General features: G+C 34.1%; 1 protein-coding gene across 1 annotated transcript in view; it reads left to right on the plus strand.

Moving 5' to 3' along the window:
* The window catches only part of WDR25 (WD repeat domain 25), a 58,887-nt gene that overhangs the window by 29,191 nt on the left and 18,627 nt on the right, over positions 1-11,069 (plus strand). The window contains exon 2 of the mRNA XM_009700318.1: positions 1,442-1,589. Coding sequence (XP_009698620.1) covers positions 1,442-1,589 — 148 coding nt within the window. The remainder of the gene's footprint in view (positions 1-1,441; positions 1,590-11,069) is intronic.

Below are 11,069 nucleotides of genomic sequence, written 5' to 3' on the forward strand. Positions count from 1 at the left end.
TTTTAGGACTAACTTCGGTGCTCTTGTGTTGACATACATGAAGGTTGAATTTGATCTCACTTTAAAAAAAGTAATTTTTTTTGTATTCTGTTAATTGCCTAGTCTGTTTCCAGCATTATATAAACAATCTTGGAATTGAGAAATTGATTAGAATAGACAAAATTCAGAATAACCTTCTAAGCTCATAGGCAGTGTTGTTTTCATCCTGCAAAAACTTACATGATGAAAATGACTAATCACAAAGAGAAGTACCATGAAGTAAAATGGTGAATTTAAAGCAATAAACTGCCTTGGGTTTACTGAAACAACAATAGAACTATCATGAAGCACTGTCAAATTGTTGATTTATTTGTACTACTAATATTAGAAGTACTAAAATGTAGGATTTACTACTATGGTTATAGCATTTGTTATCCATTTTATTAGACAGTGAAACAGGTAATATATTGCATCATACAATCATAGGTTATTTTATAATCTAGCTTTTACTGAAGTAGAATATTCATAAGGAAAGTAGTTTTGATATTTAGCCTTCTCACAGAAGTGAGCATACTGGATCTTTATACGAGTCATTTGTTGCTAAATTTCTAATTTTATTTTAAAACTATGACAAAAAGAGCACCATGGAAAGGATGTACTTTTGATTATTGTGAACTATATTTGGTAACTGAAATTGTAATTCAGACTAGTTCTTTTTTGTAAAATATATTATTTGGAAACAATTACCTTTTGCTTTAAAAATTATTTAAAAAATATGAGCAGGACTACTTACTTTCTGAAAATATTAGTTGTTATATACTTTAAAAAAATTGGATAACTAGTAAAATAGGATTTTTAGAAGTGCTCAATGTCAACCTGGTTCTGTCCAGAAGAAATGGAAAAATGGGAGGACTTAGATGAGTTCTTAGAAATCTCTGTGTAGCTGCATGATGATACACTTATCTGCTTCCTCAGTGAAGTTAAGGTAACATTCTACTTAAAATCACAAACTGAGTAAGAAATATGATAATAGTCTATCTATAGGCAGATGTGAAAGCTGTAATCTGCTAGGATTCCTCTTACTGGATGGAAAGCAAGATATAATAAAGACAAAAATTTGAAAGAAAAATTATTTAAAGGGAAAATGTATTTGGATACATCCCTGCAGAGGCAGAACAGCATTATGAGTGGGAAAGTCTAACATGAATTGCCATTGAGAGCAACGTGGAGATTTCAAGAAACAATACAAGTCATAAAAATGCATTGCTGATTTGTGCCTTGTTAATAAAGTGCCCTAATTCTAATCAACCGTGCGATTATTTCAAACAGACTTTTACAGCTTAGCAGATATGACTTTGGAATGCAAAGCTTTCTCAGCCACAATGATTTGCTGTAGCTACTTATCAGTACATTGTAAAAAATATTGTGATTCTTTATAAAGCTCCTTATCCTTCTTTTTAAGGTATGGGATGCTGTAGATACAGGCTGCTGTTTAAAAACATATTCTGGTCACTCCTGTGCTGTTCGAGCTGCCCAGTGGTCATCTTGTGGAAGAAGGATCCTCAGTGGGGGCTTTGATTCCATGCTGCATTTAACAGATACAGAAACAGGTAAAGGTCATGTAAGGGTGCATTATAGCCCTATCCTTATTGAGTACAGATAACTTTGGATCTTGTTAGCCTTATTCTTTCTTCTAAAAATATAGATAAATTCTATAGATCAAAGTTAGAATTCTTGAAATGTGTCCTCACTAAAGAAAAAAATCTCAGCAATTAAGGGTTGGAGATATTTAAGAAAACTGAGATATCTTTAACTTCATGATGTAATTTCTGTTGTCAGATATTGCACAGATGAATAGAATGAAATGTGTATTTTTTATGCTGTATCATGATCATTCATCAAGTGTTTGAAGAGCCTCTTAAGGCTGACTTCAGTAACACTTATACATATGGTTAATTTAAACATAGGCTTGTACCTCATTCTCAGCTGGGTTGGTTTTAAGTTTGTGCTTAAAGTTAATTAGGTGATTATTTGTTTGTTTGTTTTGTGTTTTTCCTGAATAGAACCTTAATTAGGAGTATAGAAACTTAAATTCTGATATGAAACCTTGAGACTGAACCTGTGTTGCTTTGATGTAGTTGTGAATTTGATTTGGAATTTGATTGTTGTGAACTTAACTACTAATTTCCTGGATACTGTCTCTCCTCATGTCTCCTTCACAAGCTTAAGTGCTTCTATCAACTATATTTCTCCTCTCCTTTATATATGTTATCAGCATTCATATAGCAACGTTGTTGGGGCTGTGCATAATAGGACACCTCTGTGTGTGTATAAATGAAGGATTAAGCCTAAAATAGTACCTTGTCAGCTGAAGAGATGCAAATTTTTTTTTCCACTTAATTTATTTTTAAATGTTTAACTCCTGCAAAGGTGTAATATTTTTTTGTAAGACTACAAAAGAAATCCTGACAAAAATTACAAACAGTTCTTGTCCAGGAGGGTTTTTTCTTATGTAAAAATAAGAAGTACATTGATGTGAATATCTGGAGAGAAAAGCCCTATTCAGATGAACTGGGAAAGTGGCCAGGGAAACTTGTGAATATTATTCACATGAAAAGAAAATTCTTTTCTATGCTCTTAAGAATTTATTTTTCTCAACATTTGTCTTACTAGAAGTATTTAAATTCATTGATGGCTGGAAGGGAGCTGTTGTAGTTTGGGAATGTAAAACATGTGATGCAGTTATGGAATATTGATATTTTGAGAATATTCAGGTTGTGTAATGGGGAAAAGAACTTTACATATCTGATGTAGCAGTAGTACTTGAGGTTAATATACCAAGTCATTAATTTGTCAGACTTCTTGTCTTTTTTTTTTTGTTTTCAGTCTCATTGCAGCAACCTTCTCATTTCTAGTCTCATATATAACTGAATCTTACTAATCCATGTGGATTTAATTTTGACTGTAATGCTTACAAATTCTAAACAGAATGGCTACCCTCTTAATGAGATTTATAGCAGTAGAATAGATTTTATGTGCCTGAGGCATTTGAAAGCACTGCTGTGGGGAAAATCTTATTTTATAAAATTATAGAACAAATTCCAAAGTTATGTAATATTAATCATATACTTCAAGTTCTAACATCTTTTAGACTTAACTATCCAGTAATGGAATAGTAGTCTAGATTAAGCTGATTGTAGTGGTTCATTTGAAAGAAGGTATTTGTAGTGTTTTAGGCAACGATAACAATAACAAATTATATTTGACGAGTTTCAAAACAGATAAGCTTATAAATGATTCTTTCCTTACTCACTTGTGAGTTGTGTAGTATTTCTAACTACTTCAATAAACTGTATGTGTAAAGGCAAAATGAATGCTTATAATCCTTGAAAATACCAGATATTCATTATTGCCTTATTTCAAGAACACAGGATTACTTGTAGCTCCTGTGAACTGCAGTTGTAATGTTGATATTTGACCTGACTTTCAGTGATACACACTTCACTTGGAAAAGTCTGATATGAGTGTTTGGAATTCTATTCTGATTTCTTATGCATGCAAGCCAGTCTCTGATTTCCTTCCCTGTTGTAAAGTTACTCTTTTTTCATACATTTCAGTTAATTCTTTTCAGAGAAACAGGGCAAGCAGTTTGCTTCTGGAATCCAAATCAATTTGGTATAAAAAGCCTCATTTCCATTTGAAAAACACTAAGGCAGCTATAAGATTTTGATTTACATTAGTTCACTGAATCATTCATTCCTCCTCACTCTTCATCAGTGCTGAGATGATTTCTTCTTTGATTAACTTCAGATAGACGTTAGAACTGTTCCTTCACAGAGGACTTTTAGATACTTTTTTGGACTTTGGTCTTAATTACTTTCCGTTGCTAGACTGAACTAACTACCAGTGTGATTAAATGCAGTAAATGCATGCTGGTGGGATTTTATAAATAATAATACTGTCTTTAAGGCTCTATACTCTTGTTTCTTGTGTATGTTGTTTTGGTTCAACGTTTTTCTAGTCTTTGTTTTCAATATAGATTATATATATTACATCTGCGTTATAAAAATTGCTACATGTCCTTCACCAAAAGAAACCCAACAGTGTGAAGAGAATTACTTTTAAAAGTTTAAGAAAGATTGCAAATACAGCTTAGTATGTGTGTGGTATTGAGCTGCTTAGTTGTGGGGTTTTTGTAATTTTGTGTTGTTTTTCTGTTAGGATCATAGTTTTTGCCCTATTAAATAAAAGTTGTAGTCTAGCTAATTGTTTGTTCTGGGTCCGATAACAGCTAGTTAGGAGATTCTTCAAAGGAATGTGCCAGCATTGTTGTAGCAAACAGTACTGGAATAAGTTCTCCAGGAGATTTTGTTTCTAAGCTTGGACTTAAGTTTGGGTATCCCTTGTCCTAGGATATTGCATTTTCTGGAGTGATTTCCATTTTTTTAATCTTTGTGATCTGAACAACGTCAGAGTAAAAACAAACACTGAAATCCCTTTAATCACAAAGCAAAATTTTTGTTGTTGTTGGCATAGAAATGCTGATGCAAGAGTAGAAGACACATCCATGAAATCTTATCCTGCAGTTTTACACCATCAAACCTCTTCCCTTGTCAAGTGTATTTAATGGAAGTTCTTACACATAAGATCTAAGATGCTGCAAGCAGGAAAAATGGGCTGGTAGGAACCTCATGAAGTTCAAATATGCAGTCCTGCATCTGGAATGGAATAATCCTGTGCAACAGAACAGACTGGTGCTAAACTGGCTAGAAAGCAGCTTTGCATAAAAATGCCTGGGGGTCCTGGTGCTGAATATGAATCAGCAGCATTCTCTTGCAGCAAAGAAGATCAACTTCATCCCAGGTCAGATCAGCAAGTGTTTACCTAGCACATAGAGAAGATGATGCCAGGCTCTCCTCAGAGATGCTGAGTGAAAGGCTGAGAGGCAAAGGACAAATGTAGGAACACAGGAAACTTTTTGGCTCAGCTCAAGGGCCATCAAACACTAAACCAACCTGTCCAGGGAGACTGTGGAGTCTCTATACTTGGAGATACTCAGAACTTCCGTGGACAGGCCCCTAAGTAACCTGCAGCTGGACCTACTTTGAGTAGTGTTTTGAGCTGGATGACTGCTGGAGGTCCAACCTACATGATTTGTTGATGCTATGATGAAGAACAGCTAAAGAGAGGAATTCAAATTATTGAGGTACAAGGAGTTCACTTACCCTGGTTTGGTGAAAATAGATGCTGTTGTACAAGTCTTCTTTTTCTAAATTCATTTTTTATAAATTGTCATTTATTATCTTAAATGGTCATCCATTGTCCTAACACCAGGATGTCAAGCTAAGACAAATGCGGTTTTCTTGAAAACTGTTGTATGTATTCAGAGTATGGATCTGATCCAAAATATGCATAAAATGTTTAAGGAACTCAAGGTTATTCATGCATCATTCACAGATTCTGTGACTACAGTTTCATGTATGTACAGTTTCAGTATGGGGTTTCATAAATCATTAGTAGACCTAAAAACTGTAGCTGAGCTGCCTGTAAAGATTACTGGATAATAGTTGTTTGGGTTTTGTGTTTTGTTGTGTTTTTTTTTTTTTTTTAATTATCCTGTTTTATATACATTATTTCTTTATAAAAATAAAACTTTTTGGAAAGTTTCACAAATGTGATAATAATGCAGCAGTCTGAACCAATGAGACTCCCTGGTTTTATTCATTTCTACTGATACCACTCTTGCAGTCATTTTCTATTAGTGGATAGTTAGACACTTTGTTATTTACAGACTGGTAAATAGTGCTATATTCAGAGAGCACTGAAAAAAAAATTGCTTTTAAACCAGTTCTAGGTCAAGTACATTTGACATTTAACTTCTGTTACATCCAGATGTAATGGAGCTCTACCAACTTTAGAAGGGTAATTGTATTTTTAAAATTTATTTATAACTATTTTATTTTTGGAATATATATTTTATTCATCAGTGGATTTTTCATTAGTCACAAATGAGTTGGTACAATAGCATAGGCAGAACATTGGCTGGGTTGATACTATTTGCATATTGTAGATACTTTTCATTTCTTTAATATTATGACAGAGGGAACGTTCCAAGAAATTTTGGCACATATCCTGTGTTGCCAAATGCTGCAGTTGTATTTTAGTTCATGGACTGAGCTTGATTTCAAATATAACTTCCTCAGAGTTATAATGGGGAATTTAAATTCACATTACCATGGACAGGATACTGAAATGAAGCTGTTGGTTTTGAAGGAAGGTTCAGATTATATATAATGTGATTGCTTAAATCTATTTGGTTATTTGTTTTTAACTTGTTTTATTTTATATTATTTTGAGAGTTTCTTAAGGGAATGTTTTGTACCTCCTAGAGGATGTTCCAAATTTGATTTTCTATATTTTCTTTTATATTCTAATTTAGTAGCCCTGTAGATGTAACATTCTTATTGTTAAGGTTATTGTATTTGTTCACATAGGAGTTTTAGTGCGCATACATGAACATCACCTTAGAAGAACTGTTGCTTTCTTCTCCTATTCCTCCCCTTCTCTCCCAGTACTATGTAAATAGTGTGTGGTTTTAATATGCATGAAAGTATTACATGACACCTCAGAAAAAAGCCCAGTTGATTGATATTTTTTTTTTTTTCTTTTGAATGCATCCAGGCACCTTTGGTGTGAGGTCAAAGGTTCTCCCCGAAATTCCACAATTTTAAGTAATATGTTGAACATAGTTTAATGGTCACTCTCCAGATAGGAGGTAACAGCATTTTACTTTTTATATTCACTAATGTAAAGACTTTGGAATAAGAAGAGACAAAAATGTGTATTTTGGGGACATTTTCAAGGGTGAAAGATAAAATCATTTAATATTTCAAGCACCTTTACCTACCAGAAGCTTGTGACTATGTAGGGGGAAAAAATTAGGAAACATATATATGGTCAGTATAAGTTTAGTTCTTGGAAAAATTAAAAAGCAATTGTAAGCATGCCAAGATATAATGGATAAGTAACAGCCAACATCGATTTGTTAAGAAAAATTATGTCTGATCAACCTAATCTTCTTCTCGCTATTGTGCATGAGAGAGATTGTGACTGCAATGAGATTTTTTTTTTTTTAATATATTCTCTTAGGTCTTTTTGTAAACACAGTAGGGAAATCTGTTCTGCTTAGCAAGGCTACTCTCATGTCCTTGTAAGTCTTAGGCTTCACTTTTCTTTACAGATTAGTGTAAGGAAGTGAATGTTTTCAGATTATGCAGGTAGGGGTGTGAACCTGAGGACCACTAAACACAGTTACAGAAGCATCCTGTGCTCAGTAACTGTGCTGATGTTCTGTGAAAAATTCACAATGTTAAATAGCCATTAAAATATCTGATTTCATAGTTGAGCAGTTTCACAGTAGGCTACAGAATAAAGGAGCAGAAACATATGATCAAAATCTTCTTAAAGATTTTTTTCATGCTGTGTATGTTACTAGTGAGCCTTTAATGAGTGAAGAATTGAATTAAAGCACTTTAAGAATATAAAACACACTGCAAAGATGTAGTAGAAATTGTTACTGAAATTGTGAAAATTAAAGATTGAAAGAAACATTTGCTTTCTGCTTTGGAATAACAACCTCTCATACAGGAAAAAGATATGTGGTATGGATTTTCCCTCAATTAGCCAGATAGATTTTCAGATGTAATTTTCTACAGTCTATGAGTTGGTTGAATCTTTGTTATGCTGCCTTTAGGAACTAAAATGCAAGAAATATATACACTATAAAGGTATATACAAGCTTGCTGAATTATACCTGTTATATTCTATTATGGATAAGGGAATCTTCTCTTCAAAGTACATCTTTTGCAGTATATAAACTAAAACCCCCAAAAGTTGAACATTTGATGTTAATAAACTGAATAATTGTAGAGAAAAATATACATAACTGTAAATACTGACTTCCAGAAAGGTGGAGCAGGCTCTCCAACAAATGCTGAAATTGGATTTCCCAAGCCATGAGGGTAGGTCCTGTCATAACATGGTTACAGCCTGGAAAGCAGCAAATTCTGCTCATAGTAGTAAAACACACTGAATAAAGTTTGTACAGAAACGGACTAAGAATTGAATGAATTGTTTTAAAATACTGAATTGCATGAGCTATTTTGCTTCATATCATCTTCTGCGGTGATCTGTTCCATCTCTCAGATGGATATTTTTCCTAAATTTCTGAGGTTCTGAAAGATTTACAGTGATAGAGGTTTCAGAACTGTGTAGAGAATGTGCCTCAGCACTTCGACTGTGCAGCCCTAATACCTAAAGGGAAGGATTTAAGGGATGTATTCATATAAATGTTAGGAAAGTTCATTTTGCTGGGTTCAGGCATGTTTGTATGACAAGGAGTCTGACTTAGATTCTGTGTATTGTGCATAAATTTCAATTCTAGCAATAGGAGAGTTTCCTTTCTGTAATGTTGTCATCCTCCCCTTTTGAGTATGTTTGCTGCTGCTGCTGCTTTGCTCTTCTGCATTCCAGCCTTTGTCTCATTTTCTGTGACATGGCAGTAGAATGAAATTCATGTATACATGTAATAATGCTAAACTCTTCAGAACTGTCTACTGAGTTTCCAAAAAGAGACATTTGATTGAATTTCACTTTGGGGGGTGAGAGAATGAGAGAGAGAGAGAGAGAGAGTGTTGTATTTCAAAGTATTACTTTGGAGAGCCTGAGGTTTTAAGATTAATGTATTGTGATTGCTCCTCAGACCAGTGAAAAAGCTAGCATGGTTAATATCTGCATCAAACAGTAAGGTAACAGCTTAAAATAGGAAAAAGAATGAGGTTAAAGAGTATAGAGGTGAATAAGATACTCGGGTTGTTTGCATAAATCTTATTTATTATTACACTGTAGTATGGAATTCATAGCACTGGGATCACTGCAGTGTAATTCTATTAGTGACTGTCACTGAGAGCTTTTGGATAAATAACAGCCTCTGCAAGACAAGAAAAGGGCAAAACCAATGCCCACTTCTCTTTAAAACAGCGGGAGATGGATTAGGGAATTAGAGAATTTTAGTTTCTGGAGAAAATGTCAAGAAAATGATTGAATTACTTGGAAGTAGTTGGGGATGGGATTGAAAGATGGACTAATTAATAAAAAGTTATGTTAAATCAGTCTTCTTTCTGTGGAAAAGGTAACAGATCTTGTAGTTAGTAGATGAAATGCATCTTGAATTTAGTGCACATCTTTTTTAGTTGTGGCTTACCTGACTTTCTCATGTCTTAAGCTAGAGAGTGCAATGGCAAGAAAAATGTATGCATTATAGAAAAAGCAGTTTTCGGAAGTCTTGTGGGAGTAAAAACATATTTTAGTAAAGCCAATTAAATAATTAATGTTTGTTGGAAGGTTACGTGATGAGCTCCACTGAATCACTTATGGATATGTCTCATGCCATTTGGACAACACATTTCATGGAGAATAGTGACCGCTTGATGCACCCTTTATAAAGCTATTTGACAGGATTAGTACAAGTAGACTGCAGTTTTGCAAATTTCTGGCTGCAGTACCATTGAAAACTTGTTGATTATACTCCCACAGTGTTTATTAAACTAGGTACTAGTAGGAACCAAATTCCTTTGGCATCAAAGTGCTATTAAACTGACTAGTGAGCCTCCATGGGGAAATTCAGTATTTTCTCAAGTGCTGTGGATTGAGAGTAAGATGCATGTGTATATGGCTTTTCTAAAGCCTGCAAATGATGCCTGGTAGTGGCGTATATGAGAGCAATATCTTGTTGCTCCTATAACTGATGATTTTAATACTGTCTTCCTTCCCTGTGGAGTCTTTTTTTTTCCCATCTGTAGCTGTTGAGGTACCGAAAGCTCCCATGCTCATTGTTGCATATGACTTATAAGAGCAGTAGAGGTTCTCTCTACGACTTTTTTCTCTTTTTCGGGAAGGAACTTATGGACTAAATTAAGTCTTTCACTCAGTAGTGACAGAGAGGTTCTTTAGATCTTGCATAGGTAATTGGTGGAGAATCTTACAAAAGAACAAAAAAGTGCTACAAAAATGTAGAACAACACACACCTCTCCCTTACACTTCCTGCAATCTATTTTCCCTGCCCCTGCTGGCTTGAAAAGCACGTGTTATGAAGTAAAATCTCTCTCTTCTCTTCTTTGAAATGAATAAATAAGTAAATTGAGAAGTCTTAGCCTCTTGACTGTCTCAGTTGAGTTCAGCAGATGGGGAAAATGGAACTGATAATGAAATCAAATAAATTGGCTCCAAATCATTAAATAAGCATAAAACCCCCTATATGAATGATTTTCATTATTGTTCACCTAACAGTAAGTATTTACATCTATCAGTAATGTGTTTTGCTCAAAGTACTTTCAGTTGTTTTACAAAGCCTGTCTTAAGACAACTCTCACTTGCTGAAAATGTAGATTAATGAAAATTTTAAGAAGTTTTCATTGCAGTATTTTAAGTTCGTTTGGTTTGGTGTTTTTTTTGTTTTTTTGTTTTTACTTCTGCAGTACCTTCTTCACTGTGCCTTAAAGCAGTAACTTTATTTAATGTAGATCTTTATATATGATATGCGGAATATAAAGCACTATTGAAATTGTGGAACTGAGCAGAAGTATTTATCTTGATCCATGCTGCTGTTCCAAAAATTGTTTCGTGAATGTACATTAATATCATGAATTTGTTAGGATCAAGGGAAGCAGCAGACTGTGGAAAAGTCCTATAAATTAACCTAGCTGGATTCTGTTGCCTTCAAAAGTGTTGACAATCCAATTGATACTAACCACAGGATCCTGCAGAGATTAGTGTACACAATTAAATGTTGGGAACAGTGTATCCATGGGAACAGCTGTTGCCTTAATATGATGCTATGCACATTATTTCCTACTTTCAAGATGAAGTTTCACTGCTACCTTCACAGAAAGATAAGTAAACAACTCAAGAGTTGTAGTATAGTTTGGGACATGCTGTTTCTGTACAGACAATATTTTGTTCTAGTTATTTTTATCCCACTGAAAGAAAGACTATGGCTTCTCTGTAGGGGAACATTTCAACCTTAGATTTT

Source organism: Cariama cristata, unplaced genomic scaffold, assembly GCF_000690535.1.
Source record: "Cariama cristata isolate BGI_N322 unplaced genomic scaffold, ASM69053v1 scaffold2210, whole genome shotgun sequence".
Taxonomy (NCBI): Eukaryota; Metazoa; Chordata; class Aves; order Cariamiformes; family Cariamidae; genus Cariama; species Cariama cristata.